The 25,710-nt window shown below is 60.1% G+C and overlaps 1 protein-coding gene across 1 annotated transcript in view; it reads right to left on the bottom strand.

The window, feature by feature from the left end:
• Positions 1-1,679: 1,679 nt before the first annotated feature.
• Positions 1,680-25,710, bottom strand: part of ASB2 (ankyrin repeat and SOCS box containing 2) — a 34,934-nt gene continuing 10,903 nt past the window's right edge. Inside the window, exons 2-10 of the mRNA XM_037504001.2 lie at positions 25,212-25,486; positions 18,487-18,585; positions 15,551-15,717; positions 14,781-14,936; positions 12,766-13,011; positions 9,689-9,860; positions 5,515-6,094; positions 4,358-4,511; positions 1,680-2,306 (exon numbers count right to left, since the gene is read on the bottom strand). Coding sequence (XP_037359898.1) covers positions 2,170-2,306; positions 4,358-4,511; positions 5,515-6,094; positions 9,689-9,860; positions 12,766-13,011; positions 14,781-14,936; positions 15,551-15,717; positions 18,487-18,585; positions 25,212-25,417 — 1,917 coding nt within the window. The 5' untranslated portion in view covers positions 25,418-25,486 and the 3' untranslated portion in view covers positions 1,680-2,169. The remainder of the gene's footprint in view (positions 2,307-4,357; positions 4,512-5,514; positions 6,095-9,688; positions 9,861-12,765; positions 13,012-14,780; positions 14,937-15,550; positions 15,718-18,486; positions 18,586-25,211; positions 25,487-25,710) is intronic.

The following is a 25,710-nucleotide window of genomic DNA, read 5'->3' as shown; positions in this document are numbered from 1 at the left end:
GGGTGAGTGTGGCGTGGGGGGCGGAGGCTTCTTCAGAGGGTGAGGGCAGCAGTGAAGCCCAGAAATGTAACCACCAGATGTGGCTTGAGCACCACCCACTGGCACTGGCCCCAGGCGGGCATTAACCCTTCACCTGCTGGTTGTGAGGAACCTAAGGTCAAGGCCAGGTGAGACACCTGGGGGCCAGGTAAGGGGCTGTGAGCAATGGCTGTGGACATGCACCAGCAATCTAAGAACCCAAAGGAGCCCACCCCCTCAGGCCCAGGGGCCCCACATCCTACAGACGAATGTGCCCCTGGGAATGCCGGGCTGCGCCCTCCTTCCCCACACCTCCCACCTACCTCTCAGCCTCTTCTCCTCAGTGGGGCACCTCTCTCGGGCCAGTCTCCCCACCCTGCCTGGGCCTGTGGCCCCTGCCTGCCAGGCCTCAGGACGTCAATGCCCTAGTGTAAGAGTTGGTCTGGTGCCCGGCCCCACCCCAACCCATCCCTTCCGCCCTGTCCCTTCACGGACCGCAGCTCCGCGTGGAGACTTGAGGGCCTCTCCGTAGCTGTCGGCCAGCAAAGGTGTTTTTCAGTCAAGGTTTCCCAGTGAACCCTCCATGGCCGCTTCCCCTGGGCCCTCGGGCTGAACACCCCAGGGCACTGGGCTCATGGGTCACCCCGCAAGTCAGCTGGGGACTGTGGGGAAGCCAGAACCCGGGGCAGATGCTGTGTGCGCCCAGGGAGAGCCCTCCCCTCCCGGGGCTGCTCTCCCGTCTGGGCACCAGACGGGGCTGTTCCCTCCGAGCCCTGGTGGGGAAGTGCCTCTTGGCAGTTTTCCTCCTCAAGCAGACACCGGCTGCCTGGGTTGGTGAAAAGCCCATGTGCCCGGGCCACCAGAGACCACCATGTCCCACCGCGCCAAAGAGGAACCCGGGCCCAGGACCTCAGCTGATGGCAGTGCAGGGCCTGACCCAGTGCTGCTCCCGCCTGCCCAGGGGCGCCTTCCGGTGTCACCTCACTACGCCTCCAGGATCCGAGGCTGGGCCGGCGTGGGCTCCTGGGGAGGTGGTGTGCCTGGTGCCACCACAGAGTGGCCTGGATCCAGCGGCTCTAATCACGCGTGACCACAAGGCTGCGCGGTCACCGTAATCCATGGAAACATGGAAGCCGTGAGCCGCGCTAGACTCTGCCAGGACCTCAGTGTTCTCCCCGGCTCTCTGAAAATGGAGCCACAGGAGGACAGGAGGCGGCAAGGGAGGGTCAGGGCTTCACGAACGCGCCAGTCGGGGAACTCTGCGTGGGCCGACATCACTCCAGCACCTTCCGTGCGGCAGCCAGGAGAGCCGGTCCTCAGCACAGTCACCTCCTTGTATGTCACTGCCAGGACCCGCTGGCGTTGTGTGAGGACTTGCTCCGCTTCCATGGCTGCCGTCCCCAGCGTGTGCGCGCCAGGGTGCCGAGCTCCGCAGGTCCAGAGCCCCTGTTTGCGGTGAAGGTCCTGTTCCCAAGGTGACTGAACTGGAAACAAAACCCTACGTGCCCACACACCTGCCCCTCCTGGGCCACGGCTCTCCCAGGGAATGGACACGCCCTCTCAGGCTTTCAGAAACCCGAACCGATTTGCCCTGCGCCCAGGCCAATCCTCCTGCCACCAGGAGCAGGGCTGAGGCCCCGGGGAGGGTGGGGCGGGGTGGGGGCCGGGGGACAGGGCAGAGGACAGTGGAGGAGGGTGGGCGAGGGAGGGAGGCAGGTGGCGTGGGTACATTTATTGTGCTTAAGGAAGCCCTCTGGGCCCCAGCTCCCCGCCCCCCTCGGGGCTTGTCAAGGGGAGTCTCAGCGCAAAGGGGGAGGGCCATGGGGACAGCTCAGCCTGTCCAAGAAAGGCAGACTCGTGGCTGAAAGTCCTGCAGCTGCAGCCAGACCACCCCAAGTTCTGCACTGCCCCCCTTTCTCAGGCCCAGTCCCGATGGCAGAGAAGTTCGGGGATCCTCATGGTTTTTCTCCTCCTCGAGACATGCTGCTCTCTCGGGGCAAAGCTCTGGCCAGAGACCTGGAGACCGCGGCGGGGCCGTGCTCAGAGGCAGCCAGCCCCCCGGCTTGTCCGCCACCAGCTCCCCTTAGATTCGGGACACCCCCATCCCGAGACTGCGCGACGAGTCCGAGGCGTCACCCCGGCCGCGACCGGCTACTGCATGCTCTCGTATTTCAGGTATCTGAGGAGCCTGCCCGGGAGCGGCAGCGTGTCCAGCAGCTTTAGGCGGTGCTTCCCCACAGCCTTCCGAACCCGCAGCCGGCAGAGGTGGGCCAGAGGCCTCGGAAGTTCTGGAAAGAGGAGCAAAGGAGAAATGCTGATTGGTCACTTGCCACTGGAAAAGGGTTTGCTTCCACGGCCCTTGGTCTGTGGGAGGTGCCCTGCCCACGTGGCTGCGTAAGGGTGGTAAGGGGGGTGACGAACTCCCCAAGCCGGGCAACCCGGGTCCCTGCCAACCGGAAAGATGGGCAAAGCACCTTCCACATGTCACCCCTCCGTGACCTGCACAACCCAAAGAAGTTGACAGGGCAGGTCCCGACCTATTTCACAGGTGAGGACTTAGTCACTCCTGGCACGGGAGCTGGCACCTCCCTGGCCTCATGCGCCTTCCCCAACTCACTCTGAGCCAGGGGGTCAGAATCCGACCTCCTAAGTGTCCCCCAAGCAGGGACTTCGACTCTGGCTGCGGGCAGGGTGGTGAGAATGGCCGGAGGGGCGGTGGGTGGGGATGGGGCAGCTCCCAGCACGTCCCAGAAACCTCTCCCAGGAGGGGCCCTGGGATGCCTCCTGCAGTGGAGTTTCTCAGCAGGCGGGCAGGAAGAGAGACAGGTGCATTCCATGCAAGGGAGACAGAAGGCCCAACCCCAGGAGGCTGCCCAGGGAAGGGGGGGTGCAGAGGGGCCGTGGACGTGGGCAGGGAGGCCAGGCTCTGCAGCACTGTCTACACACACGGATGGAGTTTGCACCTGTCCCCTGGGACACGGCCTAGTGCCTACGACTTACAGACCACCCTTCTCTAGGTGGGCAGGAGCAGGGGACCTTGGGGGGGGGGGGCTCCAGCATCCAAGCATGGCCGCTCCACCCTCTAGTGGCCAAGAATCAGGGTGGCAGTCACCAATTATTCATGAATTCAGTGACTGTTTACTGAGTGTCGAGAGCCGTGCCCGGAGTGTGTGGCAATTCGATGCCACCTCCCTGTCACGCGCCAAGAGACTTTAGCAAGGACTTGAATTCAAGGGCTCCCCCGGCTACGGGGGAAGCGACAAATCCTACGCTCAGCTGGGCTCAAACGGGCACAGGACGGAGGCAGAACGTGACAAGGAGTCAGGGCACTGAATCCCGGGGCTCCTGGGCCACGACAGGCCGCAGGCCAGCAGTCCCACCTGGGCCAACAGCAGCAGCGAGACGAAAAGGCACTGCAGGTCAGTCTGCGCAACGCGACTGACAAACACTGGCCAGAGAGGACTGTACCCGGGACACCCCAGAGTCAGAGAAAGCCCCGGGGAAGAGCTGTGCCTCTTCCGGGCAGGGGCCTGTTGTTTGGTGTCAGCTGCAGCGTGCGGTGTGACCACCGTCTCCTCACCTGCCCGGGTGCGCTCTACGAAGCCCAAGAGGGACTTGGCCTCACCTAGCCAGGCTGCCCCACTACACTGCACAAACCCTGCTTCCCGCGCCTGGCACGCCCTCCTGCAAACCCCTTAGGCTGGCAGAGCTGGCAGTGGCTGGATGAGAAACCACCAACCTGCTCTCCTCAGAGGGGGGTGATGAGGCCCAGTGGGATGCCCTGGTACTGGCCACCCAGCGAACCCCTGGCTCCAGAGCTTAGGGGCCCCCGGGGCCAGTGCTGCTGCAGGTGTGGCCCGTGGCCCACCCGGGAGTTTGCTGAAATGCAGGTTCCCGGCCCTGCCCCAGATGCGCTGCCCAGAATCTGTATTTTTAACAAGACGCTCAGGTGCCTCGTATGCCCCCCAACCATTTGGGACCCCCGGCCCTCCACTCCCCCTGCACACTGCTGCACAAACATGGGCAACTTGCTCCAAAGTCCCCACCTCCTTCAGGGAGCTGGAACTGTTTACAGCATCCCGGACAGACTTCAGGGAAGGGCTCTGGGGCAGTTAAACCGCGGTCTGATCCCCAAATCTGCCGCTAACTCTCCGGGGAGGTGCGGGGGGGCTGGTCCAGGTGACAGTCTCTCTGAGGGTCATCTTGTTTACAAGACAGAGTCACCGAGACACCTGCACGCGACTCCGCTCAGAGCCTGGCACGGGCAGAGCTCACTGAGCGTTAGCACCAGGCCCGCCGGGCGGTGGCCCGCCAGGCGCCGCAGCGGCGACAGCCCTACCTGCCTTCTCCTTGATGACCGCCCAGTCCGCAAAGCTGTCGATGTGCTCCTTCAGCCGCGAGCAGAGCTGCACGTTGCCCACGTAGTCCAGCAGGACGTCAATGATAGGCCCTGCCCAGCGGCTCACCTCGGGGGTGGACAGGATCTCGCAGAACTGAAAGACACACCTGTGCTGAGTGCCCGGGCCCGGGGTGCTGCCCGTCCGACAGGTGAGAATCTGGGAGGGCGAGGGCAAGGCACCATGTGCCAGCGTCACACCCCCGCTCGTCGGCCGGAGCCTCCGCCGCCAAGGGGGTGGCGGGCACCGTGGGCAAGACCATCTCCTCTCTGAGTCTCAGCCTCCCTGTCCAGAACACGGGAACAGAACCAAGGGGACGCGCGGTGCCTCTGCACACGGCAGGTGGCTCACGGTGGCCGCTGGCCGTGAGCATTCTCCCCGGAGAAGGGGGTGCCTCCCTTCCTCCACGGCTCGGCTTTGAACGCCATCCCGTGGGCAGCGCCGGCAGCTCCCCCGCCTCTGCACCTCGCCTGACCAAACGCCAGCGGCTCTCGCCTCCACCTGCTCCGGGTCATTCAACCCTGCATGCCAGGTGGCGGTTTGGGGGCGTGAGGAACCCTCATTGCGCCGCGTTGCCTCCCTGCTCCTTCAGTCCCCCAAGAGAGCAGTGCCCCCCAATTCAATTGTTCCCATGAGCCCCTGAGTTCTGCTGCTGCTAGAGCTCGTTAGCCGCCCGGTACCCGTCTCCGAAGTGGGTCACCACGGGCGCGCCCGAGCGTGCGGCCACCAGCCCGCGCCGCCTCCGCTAGAAGCCTCGCGGGCCGGCTCCTCCCCCCGCCCCCGCCCCCCCCCCAACCTGGACCGCGCAGGGCGCCTTGCCGTCGGGCCCCCCCTCGCGCACCTGGACCGCGCAGGGCGCCTTGCCGTCGCCCCCCCTCTCGCACACCTGGACCGCGCAGGGCGCCTTGCCGTCTGCCCCCCCCCTCACCTGGACCGCGCAGGGCGCCTTGCCGTCGGGGGCCCCCCCCTCACCTGGACCGCGCAGGGCGCCTTGCCGTCTGCCCCCCCTCACCTGGACCGCGCAGGGCGCCTTGCCGTCGGGCCCCCCCTCACCTGGACCGCGCAGGGCGCCTTGCCGCGTCGGGGGGCCCCCCCTCACCTGGACCGCGCAGGGCGCCTTGCCGTCGGCGGGGCTGGCGGGCGCGTCGCGGAGCCCGGCGGCGCGCGCGGGGGCGGGCGGGTGCGCGCCGCTGCCGTAGCGGCAGGAGAAGCAGGCCTCGCCGTCGCAGCCGAGGTCCAGGAGGAACTTGAGCAGCGACAGGCACTTCATGGCGAACATGATGGTGGCGGGGAAGGCGGTGGGGTGCGCGGCCACGCGCGCGTCGATGTCGGCGCCGTGGTCCAGCAGCAGCTGCAGCGTGCGCGGGCAGCCGTGGCGCACGGCCACCAGCAGCGGCCGGATGGCGTCGCGGTCGGGGTCGGGGTGGGCGCCGGCGCGCAGCAGCAGCTCCGTGGCGCGCGCGTTGTTGTTGGCCACGGCGAAGTAGAGCGCGGAGCTGCGCCGGTCCTCGTAGAGGCGCGCGCGCTCGGGCGCCAGCGGCGCGTTCACGTCGAAGCGCGCGGCCAGCAGCGCCTCGAGCACCGCGTCGTGGTTGCGCTCGGCCGCCAGGTGCAGCGGGCTGATGCCGCTCCGGCGCACCCGCGTGCGGCTCGTCACCGGCAGCAGCATCTGCACGACCCTGCGGGGGGCGGGGCGCGGGTCACAGGGCGCAGAGCCCCCCCCCCCCGCAGAGGTCACCAGGGGCGCGGCGGGCGAGCCGGTGCCCCGGGACCAGCCAGCGCGCCCCACTCCGCCGGGAGGGGGACCAGCAAACAGGCCCAGAGGCCCCCAAGCCACACAGCCCGCCAGGGCTGGACCTTCCAGCTCGGATTCCCTGACCCCCAAAGCCTGAGTTCCCAAGAAGCTCAGCCACGCTGGGCCTATGGTTTCAAGGGTCACCTGCTGACATTTTCTGCACCCTGTGATCCGGAGGGATGGCCTGGAAGGCTCCCAAACCTAAGGGGTGTCCCCGGGGCTCCCCCTCCACACACCCCCACCCCACCCCAGCCATGCAGTACAGCCTGGTGGTGGCATTTCGGGGGAGCCCAGCCCTCCCTTGGGGCAGTGGGATGGGGAAGCTGGGCAGCCTCGGCTGGGCCCCGCTGTGCACTGGGAGCTTTCCCAGCACCAGCTGGTTTAGCCTTTGCAGCCACCCCAGGGCACGCCTCACCATTCCCGTGCTGCAGAGGAGAAAATGAAGGCGCAGAGGGGCTAACGGGCCTGGCCAGACAAACCTCCTCTGCCCAGGGCTGAGTCATCTGGCGACCTCCGTCTGGCTGCCCAGGGGCCCTGGTGGAGCCCCCAGTCCTGGGACCAGCAGGACAGATACAAGTGGCCCAGCCTCTCCTGTCCCAGGCCCCAGACCGCGGTGCCCTTGGGGGTTGCTGGCTGCCCTCTCCTGGGCGTCTCAAAGCCTGTTCCCCTGAGGGCTGACTTGCTGTAGCCCCCCCAGGCTCTCTGCCTTGCCTGGGGCTGGAGAGGGTTGGTCACCCCTGCAGAGGCTGGACGTTTCCGCGGCCCTCGCTGCTCTCTCGTGCCCGTCAGGTGCTGCTCTGGGCTCCTCACCTTCATGACTCTAATGCAGGCGCCCAGTATCCGGGTGAGGTGGGTGCAGCACTATCCTCTCCTACGGGCGAGGAAACGAGCCCAGAGAGGATGTGTGACTCGCCCAAGGAAACACAGCCAGGGAATGAGGGAACCGGGATTTGGGCCCAGGCAGCTGGCGTCCCCTGGAGTTAAGGCCACACTCTGGCCACTCCCCGTGCAGCAGTGAGGGTGACAGCTGATATGTCATGGGGTTTGCATTCCTCAAGATGTGCTAATTTGCCTGCCCCTTTTTACCTTCTCTGCTGCCCTGTGGGGTGCCCACAACCATCTGTGGCCTTCCTGGAACAGACATGGCTCAATTCTGGGGGGTTGACTCCAGGATCCGTGACCCCGTGTCTTTGCTCTGCTCCCCGAGCCTCCTGCCATCTCGGGAACATAATCCTTTCAATCCCTGCTGACAGGTGACCTCATGCCCCGTGTGGGTCCCAAGGGCTGAAGCAGGTGCCACCAGGCCCTTTCCCACGCCTCTCTGCCTCCTGGCACTCCGGCTTCCTGGCTTCCTGGCAATCTGATGCCAGCAACCCCCGCTGGGATCTCACTGGAAAGAATTGTTATTGTTAGTGACACTGTGTTTGCCTAAAATCTGCCTCTAAAACCTCAAAAGGAAATTCACACACCCAGGGGGCTAATTGCCTCCTAATTTCTATTTGTGCAGGCACAGGCGGGCTGACCTCGCTCTGGAGAGGTGCTGGTCGAAGGCAGGGCTGGGGCCTCACCCTGGACCTCGGCCATCCCCAACAAATGCTCCCTCACAGCCGTGACGTGCCCAAGCTGGGAAGAACAGCAAGGGCGCCGCCCGGGGCCGCTGACCAGACAGGGCTGGTGTGGTTGGTAGGTCCCAGCTGGTCTCCAGCAGTCCCCTGCCGAACCCAGGGAAAGTGGCTGAAATATGGGGACCTGGCTGGCCGCTCCCTAGTTTCCCAGCGGCATCGTCTTAACAAGGCAGGCTACTCACACTGTCGTTAAGACTTTGCCAGTCTGAGAGTAAATGTGTAACACTGTGCAGGGCCTGGAGATCAGAGGGCTGGACATAAGCCCTCCCATTTTACAGAGGGTGAAACTGAGGCTCCAGCCTACGGCAGGGAAGACAGTGAGGCTGGGCAGGTGGTGGATGGCCACGCCAGGGTAGAATGTGGGTGTCCAGAAGTTAAAGCGGCTTGCAAAGATAATTTAATTACAAGTGAAAGAGAAGATTTTAAAATGAGGAGCTCAGAAATGAAGTCTCCGAAGCGAGCCTGTGTGCTATGTCAGCTACAAAACAGACCCTAGCCATCTGTGTGACTTTTAGGAACCCTGAAGCCCCCGTCCAAGCCTCCACAGCTGACATGGGGATCTTTGAGGGTGCAGCCCAAGCCTCGGGATTCTGGGAGCTCCCAAGGGTTCCCAGTGGCAGCCAAGGTTGAGAACCACTGGCTTCAGTGTTTTCCTAAAGCCAGCTTGAGGGACTCTCGGGGCATCTGTTCTTGTCTAGCAGTTTCTTAATAAATCTGTCTCAAGTGTTACTCTCTCACTTCCTGAGACGCCTTTGCTAAAGTGGAGATGAAAAATAGGCGTAAGTGAACTCTGGGGGTGACGAAGGCTTGGGAGTCTCAGGGACTCCTTTCTCAGCCATTCTTGGATGCCACACCCTCCAGTGAAATGTGCCCAGGAGAATGCACCCTCTGGCCACCCCGAGACAGCTGCTGGAGCGGCCTTCCCTGCCGGGGAAGGGCAGGGTGCGTGGGCAGGTGCCTAGCGTGGAATGCCTGTGGAATGTCACATCAAATCCCTGCGCGTGAGGTTCATGAATGCCACATGCCCAGGGGGTGAGCGAAGTGCCCGGCTGGCCAGAGCCCTGCCAGGTGGCAGAAGCTGCTGGGAACCCAGACCACCCTGGGAAATTGTCCTGGCCCCTCTGGGGCCTGGCGGTAGAATAACCAGGAACATGGCTTCGGGATCAGCATGAAGCCAGGGCAGGAAGCTTTGGGGGACCATAAATCCTTCATGTGAGTGGTGCCAGAGCAGACCAGCCTTGCTCCCTGCTCATCCCTGAGAAATGCTCAGCGCTTCTTCAGCCTCCCCCCGTCCCCCGCTGGGGCCAGATTGCCGGCATCAGCGTCCATTTGAACTTCAGGCCACCAGTGTGAACAATAGGCCCAGATGAGCGGGGCAGCCGGCTCTCTCACGCACACCGCTGCTTCCAGCCCGCGTCACAGATGGTCACGGCTTCCCGTGCCTGTGTGCCTGCACCCACGGCCCTCCCACCCGATTGCACCCTATCTCCTCTCATCGCAATCGCAGTACCCAGCACACAGTAAGTGCTCAATAGAAGCTCGCTATTGTCATCAGTCCTATTTGTGTTCCAGCAGTACCCCCTGCACGCTTGCTAATTGCCCAAGGGGTTATCTTTGAACCCCTACCAGGACTATCCACTAGTCCAGACTTGTAACTGGCCCCCTGAGGGGAATTCCTGTAGATGTGACATTTGGGGACTCCCTGCCATCTGCAACCTGTGTGCCCTTGGGCAAGTCACCCAAGCTCTTGTCCACTTTGACCTCTTCTGGGCCTTCCTAGTCCCCCAGGCAGGCTGTTTGGAGGCCCCACCCCACTCCTCTCGACCGGCTGGGGGTGGCGGGGCTGGGCTGACCTGTAGTTGCCCTTCTTGGAGGCGACGTGCAGGGGGAGCAGGCCGTCCTTGTTGGCCTTGTTGGCGTCAGCGCCCTGTGACAGCAGGAAGTCCACCACGGCCTCGTGTTCGTTCTTGCAGGCCTCGTAGAGGGCGGACGCGCCGTCGCTGGCCTGCGTGTTGATGTCAGCCTCTGGTCAAGGAGAGGTGGGTCAGTGAGGGGTCGGGGAGGTGACTGTCCTTGATGTAACACCTGCCTTGGCCTGTGGTAGGCATGTGACCCACTGCGTCATTCACTGGTGACCTTAGAAGGGAGGTGACCCCTGGAGGGCCCTCAGCCCCCTTTGGCAACCTGGAGGCCCTGGGGCTGCCGGCTCGGTGGGATCTAGAGAGACGACAAAGCCCCAGCGGTGCTGACTTCACTGGGCACATGCTGCGAGCCTCTGAGTCCACAAAGTGACCTCTTCAACGCAGGGCCCACCCTTCTCTCCATGTCACAGACAGGACCCTGGAGCACAGAGGACCTGCCCCACTTGCCACCCGGCTCATAGTGAAGAGCCAAACTTGAACCTAGATGGTCTGACAGCAGAAGCTGCGTCCGATGGCCTGATGCGGAGACCAGGCCCAAACCCTCGCTTCACAGTAGAGTCAGCCCTGCCCTGAGGAAGGCCCTGCAGGTCTCGGGAGCACAGAGGCCCCGATAAAAAACTCAGTCGTTGGGGTTTGCTCTTCTCTGCTTTCTATTTCAAGGAATGAGAGGGATTCGCTGTCTGTCTCCTCCAAGGAAATCACCACATCCGTCGTGGCCAGAGGAGGGACAGTCACGCCTGCTGACCGTCTACCCTCTGCCCGATCTCCTGACCTTCTCCGCCCTGGTGGCAGTGGAGGGGACTCATGGGACTCTCTGCAAAAGGAAGCAGGGCCTGGACACTGGCGCCTCCTCATTTTAGAAGGAAATAAAACTGAGACAGCAGTGAAATGTCTGAAAAAGCTGAAATCAAAAGCATCTCTTAACCACGGCTCCACTCTCTCCAGGCTTTCTGCTTATTTCAGGCTTTCCGACGGGTTCTGGTTTTGATGACTAATTTCTGGACGGTGGCAACAGCAAGGCTTTGTGCAGTTAAGACTCTGAGTTTGTTTTAGGGCTCACGAGCCAGCTCTGTGGCCTCCCGGGCCTGTTTCCTCATCTGCTGAGCAGGAACAAAGGTACTTACCAACCTGGCTCACCACAGGGGAGATAGGGAGGTAAATATCTGCTGTGGACTGAATTTTGTGTGACCTCCCCACCCTGCCATTTATCTGTTGAACCTTCACCTCACTGTCACAGTGTCAGGAGTTAGGGCCTTTGAGAGGAGATTTGGGCCTTAGGGGGATGTTCTCATGATTTGGGGTATTGTCCCGATAGTACCCCTTGGTACTTCCACCCTGTGAAGATGGTTGTCTAGGGACCAGGAACAGGCTTTCACCAGACCCCAACCCTGCCAGTGTCTGCAGCTCTGGAGCGGTGGGACACGAACCTCCGTAGTTGGAAACCTCCCGGTCTCTGGTGGGCCCAGCGCCTGCACAGCGAGGGGGCTCAGCCCACGCCCTTCTCCAGCCCTGAGGCACCCAGCGCACAGGCTGGTTCTGCCCTCCAGCCCGAGTTCTAACATCGCCGGCTCTAGAAAGGCGAGCTCCTTGGAAGCCTGGCCCCGCCAGCAAAGCCATCCACTCACACAAGAAAAATATTTAGATTTGTAAATGGACGCGGCCCACAGAGGGAACAGACCCGGACTCGAGTGTCAGCAGGAGAGCCGGGCAGATGTTTAGAGTTAGCCAGTTCCCTCGCCCGCTGAGCACCCTGCCCTCGGCCCAGCCTCCTCGCCTGGGCTCCCAGGACCCTGCCTGTGCCCCTTTGTTCTCCAGCTGGTCAGGCCAGATTTGTCCCTGGCTGCAAGGAGGAGCCTTGGGTCTGTTTTCCCAACTGCTCAGGCACGTGCTGAGTAAGTGGATGCTTATCCAGGCAAAGTCCCACAACCGCCATTCTCGAGGAGTTGGGGGTAGGGTGGGGTGAAGTGTGGAGTGAGATGGATGACGTCAGAGTCTAGCCTCCAACTGTGACCAGTCATTTCATCTCTCTGACCCTCAATCTCCTCATCTACAAAATGGGTGAAGACACTACCTACCTCATGCAGTTATGGAGAAAACCCGATATTCTGGCCTGTTCTGTGTTCTTGCTTAGCACAATGTCTAGCACATAGTAGGTCCTCACACATTATTGCAGCCCAGCCCCAGGATCTGGCTTGCCCCGGCCTCTCTGTTACTAGAGAGGGAGGGCAACTTCCCATGCAGAGAGAAGAGAAATCAATGATGTTCTGTAGGGGGGAGATCAGATTATAATGCTCTTTAACCCAGAGAGGGTTTGCCACTGTCCTGCGTCCCCTACAGAAACATCCACCCACTATCCAGACTTACATCTGGCTTCCGTCTTCTGCTACTAGGGCATCACAAAGCCAGCAGTGTGATTTTATCTTCTCCTCTTAAGTGGCTAAAGATTTCCCATAGGCAAAGAGAGCTGGGTTCAAATCCCAGCTCTGCCACTAATTTGCTGTGTGACCTTAAACAAACCACTTTCCCATCCTGGCCCTAGGATTCACGACGAATAAAATGGGGAGGTGACTCCAATGTTGTCTGAAGCTCCTGAGTGTGATATGGTGGGAAAAGAAGTGGTTAGGGTTCAGGAGACGGAGAGCCTGGCCGGATCTACCTTGAACTGGTTACGTGACTGTACCTAAGCTATTTCCTCTTTCTGGGCTGCGGAGTCCTCATTTGTAAAATGAGGATGTTGGGTTAGATTAGAGATGGCAGAAGCCGCACCTGGGCCATGGCCTTAAGTTTGTGCCTCGTTGCAGGCTGTTTAGTGGATCTCAACGTGTTTCCTGCTGAGCCGAGACACAACCTCAGAATCCTCCACGCGGCGCTCCAGGAAGAGACCTCATTCACTCAGAGAAGTTCCACAAGATGACGCCCGAATTTCCCTTCCCTTTAAGCTGGTCACTGAGGTCCATCCCAGCTGTGCCCCTTAGGGACACCGAGGTCCAGGGGCCCTTGGCACTCACCGTGCTTGGCCAGGAACCTCAGCGCCTCCAGCTGCCCGCTCTGGGCAGCCACGAACAAGGGGGTGATGCCGTAGGCGTTCTTGGACTCCACCTTGGCGCCACCCCGCACCAGGATCTCCATGACCTCCAGGTCATTGCGAGAAACAGACTCGTGCAAGGCGGTCCAGCCACGGTTGCAGCGGTGGTTGGTGTCCGCGTTGTGCTGCACCAGGATCCTCACTGCCTCCACGTTCTTGTGCTCACAGGCTGTGACCAGGGAGAATCACGTCGTCAGCAGGGCGCCTGGCAGCCCCGGCAGCACAGACCTCATTCATTCGTTTGTCCATTCACCATTCATTCAGCAAACACCCAAGGGACTGTACTGAGTTCAAAAATCTCTGCTGGTGTGCACAGTGTGCCAGACCCTCTGCTTGAAGCAATTTATATGGGGTAAGTAATTTCATTCTCCCAAGCACCCTCAAAGGAAGTAGTGTTAGTATCCCCCTTTTACAGATGACGAATATGAGGCACAAAGAAGGTGAGTGACTTCCCCAGGGTCACACAGATAGTCAGTGGCAAAAGTGGGATTCCAAGCCAGGTAGTGGGGTCCAGAATTTCTTGGACTCCACCTAGGCGCCACCCCGCACCAGGATCTCCATGACCTCCAGGTTCTCTAGAATGTTCCAGAATGTCCCTAACGCCGCTCCCTTTCCAGTGTTACCTGCTTCATCCTCCACTTTGCCAAGATCAGAAGATGAAGAGGAGACCAGGTCATATTCCTCACGAAAGCCCTCCTTAAAGCCTACCCACTTCATTTGCGGTAAAATTTCTCTCCTGAGTACAACTCACCAAGTCTTTCTTACCTGCTCCAGCCTCCCTTTTAAGCCTCATCTCTCTCTAGACCCCACTGTGCCCTTGGTTGTGGCCCAGTGTTAGCACTGGGAAGCTGGCACTTATCCAAATTAACCACCACTAGGCAAGAGGTGGTGAGAACGGTGAGGGGCTGCCACTGTCTTGTGTCAAACAGGGCCTCCTGCCTCAGGAGTGCAGGCAAGCCCCAAGGGTACTCTGGGAGAGCTGAGGTGCTTGGTGTGGCTCTGGTGTCCTGGGGGGGGTGTAGGTGTGGGGTGGGGGAAAGATGGGGCCTGGGGAAGACACTTCCACCAAAGGTTTATAACGCACCCAGTTCCTGCTGTCCAAAGAATGTTCTAGAAGCTGAATATCAGACACATGGGAAGTAGGGAACTTCTGTCACTGTTGTTTTTCAAAGTTCTATAGCCTAGTAATTCAGAAGATGGCACTGGCATGCAGCTCCTGAGCTTAAACCCCAGGCTATCCCTTGCTGTCTGTGTGAGCCTGGGCACCTCATTTCATGTCCCCACGTCTTGGGTCCTCGTCTGTAAAACTAGGTGCTGGCAGGGCCTACCTGCAGTAGATGGAGATAAGGTTCAGAAAAAAGGTGGTTGCCCGCCCGACACACGGTAAGTGCTCGATAAATGCCAGCTGTGACCCTGGGCCCTGCCAGGGCGGCCAGCGAGAGGCCTTGGGTGATGAGGAGCTTTTGTCTTCCCTGGACATCCAAGAGGTACACGTGCTCTCTCATTCCTTTTCACTTTTGCCCACGCTGCTTCTTCTGCTTTTCCAGCTGGTAAATTCCACAGGTTCAGGGGCCTAGGCAGGCACTCCCTCCTGCGGTGCCCTTTGCCTTGCCCTCATAGGTTCCTCCTGTCCCCACCCCCCACTCAGACCCCTCCCCCACGCTCCCCTGAGCTGTTGGTCACTTTCTGTGCGCATGTCCTCCGGCCCTGGGAGGACACAAGGTTTGTGTCTGTTCATCAGCGTCCTCAGTGCCCCTCAGCGGCTCTTGGGACTATTGGCTGAATACTGCTGAGAAGATTCGATCACCAGAGTTATGCATCGGAGCAAGGCCGCCCCTTCAAAGCAACCCCTGGGGGCAGGTATGTATAGCTGGAGCAAAGCTTGTGATGGCCCCTGGTTCCTGGGTGCGTCCTCGGGGATCCCAGCTGGCAGCTCACCTTTGTAGAGGGGCGTCTCCCGGCTCTTGTTGGAGATGTCAGGCTCGGCCCCCGCCTGGAGCAGGGAGAGGAGACAGTCCAGGTGTCCCCTGCACGTGGCCAGGTAAAGGGCCGTTTCCTCCTGCAAGGTGCGCTGGTCCAGGGTTGCGGGGTACGCTGCGGAGAACAGGCAGGGACGTTCCTGAGGGGGGAGGTAACTGCCTTCCCGCCTACATGGAGGTGCCTATTCCCTCCCCGCTCTAAGGTCAGGCAGAGTGCGTCCTCCTGAATTTCCCAACCTCTGGCCTCAGTGGCCTTCACTGAGCGCCGTGTGACCCTCATGCTCCCGCCAATCACTGCAGGAAGCTCAGCTTCAGCAGCTGTCTATACCCTGGAGCGCGGTGGGTGTCTGGGGTCCTGAGGGCAGAGGTAACTCGCGCCTGCAGGCGGGACCATCTACCTCTGCCTTGGGAGGAAACTGAGGCTGACAGAGGAGGCGTGTGATGTGGGTAGGATCCCACAGCTGGGGGAGGGGGGATGGCCTTGGCAGGCATGGCATAGCTGCAGTCTTTTCCCCACCAAGTCAGCCCCTGAAACATTCTAGAACAAGCTGGCGTAGCTTTCCCAAATGTGACCCCTCCCTCATTCCTTCCCTAGTAATTAGGCTCTCCTTGTCCTGGGAGGTCTGGAGAGATGGCAAGGGTGAACTTGGTGAACTTGGTGCTCTGGAGGAGGGAGTGTTCGCCCCCGAGTCCACTCCCCGCCCCGGGGCAGCAAGGCCTGCCCCTCACCTCGCTGCAGGGCCCTCAGGCAGTCCAGCTGGCCGTAGTAGGCGGCCTCGTGCAGCGGCAGCCAGCCCTCCTTGTTGGGCTCCGCAAGGTTCTTCCCCGCCTTGATCATGGCCTTCAGGGCCTCCTCATCACCTTCCTTGATGGCCTTTAGCACGGGGTCCAGGGGCCTGTAGAGCAAGTGGAGTCACCCCTCCGCACGGAGCCCAGGCTGGGCAGCCCCTCTCCCGGAGGAAAAGCAGGGCCTGCGGTGCCCAGGGGTGTTGCTGGCAGCGGGATCCGCAGCCTCGCTGCTGACAGTGGTTCCTAATGAGGACGGTGGTTCCTAAGCCACACGGTGAGACTGGGAACTCCGCCCTGACCTTGGCCTGACCTTCTGCTCTATCGTGGCTTCCTCAGCCACACTGACCCCAGCCTGCCTGCCGCCGTCAGCCTCGCCTCACCTGCTGGGAGTCCTCATCTAGCCACTGGCCTTCACTTACCTTTGGGAGATTGTTTGACCGCTGTCTGTCTCCCCCACTGTTCCAAGTTCCAGAAAGACAGGGACAGTGTATTTCTTTTATCCCTCGTGCCGTGATCCCCAGGACCCAGCTCAGTGGTTGGTCTATAATGGGTGCTTAATAAATATTTGTGGCATGAGGGAGAGGCAGATCTCACAATCCAGTAATCCCAGCCATTGTTTCCCCCCTTCTATTTCCAGAGACAGCCTCTTTCTGGTTACAGTTTTGCTTTTTCATTAGGATCTTCTTATTTTGTGCAAAGCGTTCTCTGCAGCACCTCCTTAGAGTATGTGGAGAGTGTGGCGGCCCAGTCAGATAAACATGGGGGGCTCTGGGTCCAGCCTTCTCGTGTCCACTCTTCCTGGGAGCATCCCTGGGCGGGGGGTGCTTCCACATCTTGATCTGCGAGTCAAGCACCAAGTTGGGGAGCTGTGCTAGAAAGGGGGAAGACCCCCCATCCCTAAGGCTCTCAGGGGCTGCAGCTCTAGTGACAGTCAGATCCTCCCGCCACAGTGCAGGCGCCGAGGGGCAGATGGCCAAGCCCTCGCGGGCCACGGAGCGCGCTCCCGGAGCATGGAGCTCCAGCCTCCGCCGAGAGCCTCCACCTTCGGGTCTGTTTGCCTTCGAGCACCTCTGAGATGAGGGCACAGACCCCTCAGAGGGAGACTGTGCAGAGACATCTTTCTGGGGTCCCCTGCTTGCTCCCGACCCTCATCATTACCCTAGAGCACGAGCTGCTGAAAGACGTAAATGCTTGAAGGATGAACACCCTTGCGGCATTCCCAGCGTAGAACTGCTGAGTGTTAAAAAGATTTCAGGGCTAACGGGAATGATAACTTCTTTGCTTGGGTCACTAGAGCTACTTTGTTCATTTGTTCATTCATTCATTCATTCATTCACTCATTCACGGAGCTCCTTTCCCGCATCCCTGGAGAGTCAGTGGGCGCCACCGCTCAGGTGACTGCTGCAGAACTGGGCAGTTCTGCTCCCCCAGGCCCATGTCCCAGATGGAGAAGATGAGGCGGGCCGTGGGCCTTGCTCCTGGGCCCACACACGCCAGAGGCCAGCACAGGCTCTGAGGGTCCCCAGGGTCCCCAGGGCCACCCCTCTGCCCTCCCCGCCTCTTCCTCCTGCGTGAGCAGCACTTCCTCCTGCCTCTCAGCCTCTGGGTTATTAATAGCATCGGCGCGCGGAGGCAGGCCCAGCGAGGATGATGGGTAGCCGCCCCGATAAGCCCTGAGTCCCCATCAACGCCATCACGGCCACCTCGAAGAGCCCTTCCCACGTGAGGCTGGAGTAGCCCGGCAGCCTCGGAAAAGCCTGGGTAGGGTGAACGTCTCGACCCCCTGGGAGGTCTCCTGGGGGAGGGAGGCGCTGGCTGCTGTGGCCGTGGGGCGTGGGGTGTCACGTGCTCTCGGGACAGGGTGCCAGCTCGGGTCTGGTCCAGCGTGCTGCCAGGACCCCGGAGTCGCAGGCACATCCGCTGGCTCTTCGTCTGTGAGCCCAGCCAACATCCCCTCCCCAGCAGCGGGAGGGCAGCTGGGGGGTCAGGCCCTCAGAGACGACGGAGTTAGAGGGTCACTCTGTCCTCTCCAACCTTCTCTCCCAGAGAGGGGAGACTCAGGAGGGACAGCAACTGGTGGGCACTTGCCGGGAAGTGGCAGCCAGGCCCAGACGAGACCAGAACCAGGAACTCCCTTTCTAGACTCAATCCCACCCCAGCGCCAAGGAAGTGGGGTGCAGCAGAGTTTGGAAGGACTGGGAAGGAAAAACAAAACATCAGCCAATCACCTCCTCCCTTCTGTGCAGCATAACCGAGCAAGGAAATAGGGGTTCGCATGATGGGGCCCCCTCTGCTCCTAGGGTCGTTACGGGGAAGCCAAGATGGGAACACCTCAGAGCTACTTTCTAGGGAACCACCTCACCCAGCACCCGGGCGCCAGGCAAACAGACTCCCTCCTGCAGCTCAGAACGTTTCTGGACCCCAGCACCTGGCGCTGAACTCCAAGACAACAAAGCTGAACCGAGCCCGTGGGTGTGGCTCGCGGCCGTGCCAGGATGGCAGTGGGGCCTGGGGGAGACCGAGACGGAGCAGGGACTGACACCTCAGCCTCAGCTCTGAGCTCCTCTACCTTGGGGGCTCCCCAGTCCCCCTCTTGCTGGGACCCCGGATGCAGAGTGCCACGGGCTCCTCCAGCCCATGGGCCCCAGGGGGGCCGCTGCAGGGTTAACCACAGCCTGGCTGGCGGCTCCTTGGGGACCGGAGCCTCTCTGGCCTCTGAGGCCAGCTCAGGAGCAGCTGGGTTTCAGAGTCACACCTGGGGCTGGGGGTGCAGGGAGGTCCCCCCACAGTGCCCTCCTTCCCATCCCTCACCCCTCAGCCACCGCGGGTGGGACGTGAGCTTGGCTGGTCTCGGGGGCCGGGCCCGGGTCACTTACGCCAGCTCTGAGGTCTTGCTGCTCTTGTATTTCTGCAGGACCCCTTGGAACAGCCCCATGGGGCCTGAGGCGGCCGGGCTCTCGGGAGGCGCAGTCGACCTGGAGGGTGCAGGGCGGGAGTGAAAGAGGGAAAAATACTCTGCATATGAGAAGCGGGTCATGGCCGGAGGCTGGAACTGGGCTGGAGGGAGCGTGAGGGGGAGAGAGCCTAAGAGGCAGACACAGGGCGCTGAACCAAAGCAGATGGCCGCGTCCTCTGTGTGCTGGACACAGCTGCTGTGTCTCCGGATTATTTTTGGCCCTTGGAGGAAGCCCTGGGAGATTTAAATGACCATATAAGACAACAATGAGGTTAACCTCACCCCCTCCCCAGCCAACCACGCAGGAGGCAGATATGAAGCAAGGTGACATACTTCCCCCAGGGGGACGTGAGCAGCGGTCAGTGGCAGGTCCCCAGATGCAAGGGGCTGGGTCTCCGCTCTCCAATCTGGGTTCCCACAGGGGCTGGGCAAGAGATTCGTGGGGGTCAAAGTTGGGAGGCAGAGCCAGGCCTGTGCCCCCACCCCCTCGCTGGCTCTTCATGAGGGGGTCCTGCTGCCCTGGGGTCGGGAACAGCCAGTCCAGAGATTACAGCAAGAGGATTCGAGAAGGTCCCAGGGCCAGGCCGTGGACTCAGACAGATGTGAGTTTGAATCCAGACCCTGGCGCTGCCTGCCTGTCTGACCTTGGATGAGGGGAATTCTCTGGACTTTTGCTCCAGAACAGTCCTGTCTGGGAGGGGTGAAGCCTGAATGATGAGCAGAAATGACAACGCTCATTGTTGAGAGCAGGGGGGCTCCACCTGTGCCCACCGCTGATTTCATCACTCTTTCACCTCCCTGAGCCTTGGTTGCCCTGCTCCATCAGGCTGGTATGAGGACAGGAGGGATGCAAGCAAGGGGGGAGGCCACCCCATGGTCTGGATTGATTGGGGGTGCAATGAGAATGGGGCCAAAGCTCACACTATCCCCAATCCTAACAGATCGGCCCTGGTCGTGGACAGACACCCAAGGCCCAGCATGGTCTTCTGCACCCTCTACCCTGGGGGATTGGGAGTCTTGATATTGGTGACCGGCACCCCCTGGGACATGGAGGTGCTGGGACAGTGACCCTGGGAAGGACCCCGCTTTTCCAGGGCAGGTCAGACCACAGATGCTGTGTGTCCTCAGCAAGCCCAGGGTGGGTGGACGGGCGGTGCAGGCACAGGACACCCCCACCTCAGCATCAGGCATCTCAGCAGGGGTCCAGGGCAGCCTCCTCCACCAGCCTCCTCCTTGATGTCACTGTCACTGTCTCCCTTCTTTCACTGCCTCTGTCACCTTGTCTCCCGAGCACCCTCTGGGCTGGGAGGCTGAGCAGCGCACGCCCGGCCTCCGTGTATACATTCAGTAGCTCTCATGACCTCTTGAGGTGGGTGCCAAGGTCCTGCCTTGTTCTAGAGGAGGGAGCCAAGGTCCCCAGAGTGGGTGGCCGCCCTGGTGACGTGCGCACTGTGGCCGGGACGCCCACCTGTGTGCAGAGCGCCTCAGCCCTTCCTCCTCCTCACTTTGCTCATTTGCAAAAAACGAGGATGCGGGACCAGAAGGGGGTTTCCTCACTGCTTTTGTGGAGCCTTTGCTGAAATGAACTCACTGGGGGAAACGCGGCAGGTTGTGGGAGACTGCACCCCGGGAGGGGTGGCAAGGCCAGCCTGGGGGGCTGCATGCTGGGCAGGGTGACAGCCCCTGCACCTTGGCAGCCCCCACCCTCGGTCTAGACACAGCCCTGGGCTTCCGTCTGAACTTGATCCCCGGTGTCCAGCCGCCCTTATCATCGATCCACGTATGGGCTCCTGTCATTGATTGTTTTCAGCAAAGTCGTTAACAACCACCCTCAACCCAGGAGCTACCGCTGGCAGGATGGCCCCACGAGCACATACAGGCGCTGGGGCTGGAGCACCCAGGTGTCCTGGAGCCCTAAAGTCGGGTGGCTGAGGTGGTGTTAGGGGCACCAAGCAAGTGCTCAGGGCTGCTGAGCTGTAGGGGTCATGGCTGGCTGGGGAACCAGGCCCCAGTGGGTTCTGAGCTTTCCTGTCTAGGCTGCAGCCCCACATCCCCCCGGGCCCTGAGCAGAAACCATGAGGGCTGAGTCATCAGAGGTGAGAGCAACCTGGCGGGATGTGGCTAGGGGTCATGCCCCTGCGGAAGCCAGGCAGGGCCTGTCCTTTTCTTGGGGTCATGCACTTGGGGCCTGTCCTTTTCTTGGGGTCATGCACTCATCGGCATCACCGACTTCAGACATGGGTCCACCTCAGTGAGTGGGGAGTGGAGTTGTGATGACAAAGCCCCTTAATTTCTTAGTGAGCTTGTCTGAGCTAATAAGAAGCCCAGGCCAGCCCAGGAAGGGTGTTAAATTGGCTGACGGCAGCTGGCAAGCAGGCATCTTAGCGGGGGGGGGGGGGGCGGCGGCAAATGTGAGTCTCCCTCCTGCCCACACCTCTTCCAGGAAACTACATTTGTCCTCACACCACCCACTCAGACACCCAAGCACAGGTGCCTGAGTACAGTAGGCACTTGCTACTTTACATGAATAAAATGAAACAAACAAAAGCCTTGAAGGGGTAACAACCCACACGATAACCCTGGTGTTGTGTGCCAAGATTTCCAGTTCCAGGGGAACCAGCCTGCTGCCCTCTAGAAAGGAAGAAAGGTAGAGAAAGGAAGAACTCACAACATAGAGCTCCTCCCCACCATTCCTGAGGTCTCTGGAATTAGCCCCCCAACCATGAAAATTCTGTTTCTCCCTCATCCTCTGGCCAAATCATCCTTTCCAAGCTAGCTGAGAGAGTCACACTCAGAGAACTTGAATTCCAAGCTGTAGATTCACTGAGCGATTGCTCTTGGCCAGGACTTGTGACAGGCACATGGCACCAGGCATCTCATCTACCCCTCCAGCTCCCTCTACGAGGGAGACATCATTGGCTCCCTTTTGCTGCTTCTAACCTGTTTAACAAACTCCTATTCATCCTGCAATGCCCACCTCCTCAACTAAGTGAATCAACCCTTTTGTGTCCCTTCAAAACTGGGGCAAGCCTTTCTGCTGTGCCCTTCCTGTTGGGCCATCATGCATCTCTGGCCCGGGCCTGACTCCCATCCAGATGCAGAGAAGGAACCTGGCACACCATGGCACACCAGAGCCCTCAGCAAGTATGGGTGACTTGATTTGAACTGTCTGCAGCTGTGCATACATCAGCTCAAGCAAGTTCCTGCTTCACGTTTTCTCTCTTTATCTTCTTAGAAACTAACCTTAAACAAAACGCAGACGTTTAAAGACCAGCTTCCTAGATCCATCCATGGCAACCTCGGGCTCCCTGTCTCATGAGGCCACGGGTGCTCCCTCTCCGGGGCACGGGAAGCCAGGTCTGCCTATCAGGGGGCCCTCGGGGGGCCACGGCCTGCCTCACGCATGAGCCTCACGCATGTTTCAAACTTTGTCCCTTCCAATGTGATGGGAGGGAAGTAAACTGGAAAACAGTTTTAAAAGGGAACTTTCTATTTTCTCTGGGGTGCTGGTCTGGCTTTTACTTTTATGGCCCCTTTAGGGTTGCCATTTTGGCCATAAGATGATAACAACAAATTCCATTCCTGGAGAATTTAATTGTTCTCAAAGTGTTTATTTGCCTGAAATCATTCATTGGGTGCCCACGATGATCCCTAGGGATGCAAGGGTGAGGGTTTCTGCTTCCTGTGCCCAGGAGGTGACAGAGTTGTTGGGGACACTTTCAGGTGAGAGACTGCCTTCCCGAAGACACTGCCTTTCCACACTGGTCCCGGGTGGAAACCTGGCTCATGAAGCAGAGGCCGCCCGTGAGTGGGTACGTGGGGCACCGCGGGAGGAGGGGCAGTCTGTCTGAGCTGCAGGATGTGGGAAGGCTCCACACCTCCGCGCCCTCATTTTATCTGCTTTTCCTAAGAACACTGTAGGTGGGCAAGATGCGGTTTTGTGCCATTTAGAGGCAAGGACATTGGGCTCAGAAAGTTTAAGAAATTTGCCTAAGGTCACACAGCCGGGAAGTGGCGGCGGAAGAGTTGGAGCCTCCAAACCTGCTTCTCTTTCCCCTCTGCTACCTCTGTATTCATTCCTTTCACCCCCCACCCCTGTTCGTTGGCTTGCAGAGAGCCTTTGGGGCTCAGGGGCTCCCCAGGGGTCAGGCGCTGCAGGGCTGGGAGCTTCCCGGGAAGGAAGCTGGATGGAGCGCTCACCTCCACAGAGCCTACAAGCCAGTGGTGAAAACAGAGACATGACTTGTAAGTCATCGCCAGGGCCGTGAAGGAAACACCAAGAGGGCGGGCACGGGAGGTGGACCCCTGACCCGGGAGGGGGTCGGGCAGGATGTGCAGGGGAGATGCCATTGGGTCTGGGATCTGAAGGCCGAGCAGGAGCCGGCACGTGTGTGGTGTCCTGTTCCTAAGCCTTGCAGGTTGATTTGGACGGAAACTGATAAGCAGGGGTCAAAGGGAGCAGACTCTGGGCTCCTGGACTGCTGCACCCTATCAGCACCCCCTGCGTGTCTGTTGTCTTTGGGGACCCGAATCTCTGTGGGTGGGAAACAGACATAATGAGACCCAAACCCCACATCCAGGTGGAGGAGGGAGCGGAAGCAGGGAGAGGCCCTTGCAGAAACCGCAGAGGTGGTGAGGGACTTGAACTTCAGAGCAGGACAGACTCCAGTTCCCATCCTGACCCCGCTGGGCACACGAATGCCCAGCTTACGCGGCCTTCATAAGGATTATGTGGATTGCAGAGTGCCCAGCCCGTGGGAAGCAGCGCACGCCTTAGAGGGAGGGGACAAGAATGGCTTAAAAATCATGTTCTTAAAGGGAGGATTTGCTTCCCCAGCAGGGGAACCTCCTGCCAGACACACAAGGGAAAGCCCAGCCAGGAGGCGTCCAGTCACACGGAGAGTGAGTGAGAGACCAGGTTGAAGCCTCCTCCCCTGCGTGACCGTGTCTGGATCTTCAGCGAGGGCTGCGTGACCCCGGGTCAGTCATTTCACTTCCTCTCTGAGGGCTTTTTCCCAGGAGGCTGATAAGTGTTTGTGGGCCACTGTGAGTCTCTACTTCCTCACCCTCTCTGGGAAGGAGATCAGGGTCTGGCCCTCAGGGGCTACTCATTTGTGATGTTAAGTGGGTGTGTGCGGGCTGGGAGAAGCCTGCAGGTGCTGGGGTTGTGCCGGCTTCTTGTTGCAGGCCTGACTTCTGAGCCAGGATGCCCTTATCTCATCTTTCCCCTCCTGAGAAAGAGGAACCTGCGGTCTGCTTCAGCTCAGCTGCCAGAACAGGAACCAGGGCCCCTACATCAAGGCCATGATGAATCCTGGGCTCTGGGTCTCTGCTTTTCACACTGGGTCCCAGAATGGGGTTTCCTCTGCAACTCAGCCTGCCTGCCTGCCCCTGAGGCTGCTCGGGGCATCCTGGACCTCTAGCCAGCTTGCCTGCAGAGGTGGTCCAGCCTTGGCAAGGGCCAGTTATCTGGGGAGAACCTCATAGATTTCACCAGGGAGTGGGGCTGCACCATCACCCACCTTCATTCTATCATGTGGGATTCTTTAAAATTGTTGTTAATAAGATTCAGAGAGGTTAAGTGACTTGCCTGAGGTCGCACAGGTGGCTGCTAGAGACAATGACATTCGAGGCCCGGGCCCCAAAGTAACACTGAGACAGTTGTCATGGCCACTCCCGTCCCTCGGCCCGATACACTTCACTTTGACTCAAAGGTGAGCAAAAGCATCTTATGAGTTTGTGTATTTCTTTTCTAAGAGCGTATTGAGATCCGATCTGAATTACCTCTTTGGCTTCACCTTCCTACAAAGGCGTCCTTTAGAGCTACGCTGCCCAGATGGTAGCCCCTGGCCCCAGGTGGCCAGTGAGCCCTCGAGATGTGGCCAGTCTGAATGGAGACACTTTGTGAATGCAAAAAACATGCTGAGTTGTAGATTTAATAAGAAAAAAAGGTTGTAAAATCTTCTGTAGCTCTTACCTTGATGACATTGGAGATGATAATAATTAGGACTGAACTTCACCTGTCTCGCTTTGCTTTTCAAATAAGGCTATTAGGACATTCAGAACTGCATGTTGGATTGCGGTTCTGGCCTGCGGCACATTTCTGGCAGGTGGCACTGCCCTAGATGGTGACTGGGCTGCTGAGACGGGGGAGCCAGACCAAGGGCGGAGGGAGGTCCTTTGCTTGCAGACACGTTTTCTCGGGGACACTGCATAGTTAGGGCGGGGACATCACCCTCACAGGCAACCCACATTCCCATATTTGGGGTGTCACTTCACTCCTTCGCACATAAAGCCAGTGACACGGGGCCAGGCTTTGGAGTCAGCCAGCTCCAAACTCCGCAACTGCCCCTCTTAGCCCGGAGACCTTGGCAAGTTACTCAGTCCTGAGCTGCAGTTTCCTCACCGGTAGCCTGGAATTCAGCGTGCAGCCCGCCTGGGAGACCCTCGGGGGGTGAAACGACACAGAGTGTATAGAGCACGTCAGGCAGTACCCGGAGCTGTCAGAACTCAGTGGTTTAATGAACGAATGTAAATAAACCACTAAGGCATCCAATGCGCCCCAGAGTCCAGGATAACTGGGTGTGGTTTACAGCGTTCACGGCCTGTACCCTGTGCATGCCCCAGCTGGCCGCGCTCGCTCACCTGGTCCACGGGTAGAAATGGGCAGGTTGGCGGTTGGCACGGGTGGGCCCAGCGGCCTCTGGGGCGGTGGGGCCCCGGGTCTTGTCGGCCAGGCTCTGCTCGATGGCCATCTGGATCAGCTCGTCCTCGCTCAGGCTGCCGTAGAGGCTGTACTCCTCGTGCCCGATGGCGCGCTGCCCGCCCGGAGCGCTGATCTCCGTGGCCATCCTCTGCCCCTCTCACCCGGCCTCGCGGAGAGACCCTCGGGGGAGGAGGAAGCAGCCAATCAGAACACCCTGTGAGGAGACCAAAAGCATCCTGGTCACTAGGAGTTTGCCAGGACGGCGAGGTTTACCCGCAGGAAGGCTGTGCCTGTTTGGCCATCACACAGTCTCTTCCATTCATCCATCAGGTCGTAGGGTCCTCCCAACCCCGCATCTGGACACACCCATCCGTCCGCTCGGCTACTCACCGGTCTACCGACCTCGCTCACACCCGTGTCTGTTCATTGCTTCTTCCT

The sequence above is a fragment of the Talpa occidentalis genome, unplaced genomic scaffold, assembly GCF_014898055.3.
Source record: "Talpa occidentalis isolate TD23 unplaced genomic scaffold, MPIMG_talOcc4v2.1 talOcc4.11, whole genome shotgun sequence".
NCBI classification, from domain to species: domain Eukaryota; kingdom Metazoa; phylum Chordata; class Mammalia; order Eulipotyphla; family Talpidae; genus Talpa; species Talpa occidentalis.
The sequence above is the reverse complement of the archived record's forward strand: the minus strand, read 5'-3'. Positions and strand labels throughout refer to the sequence as shown.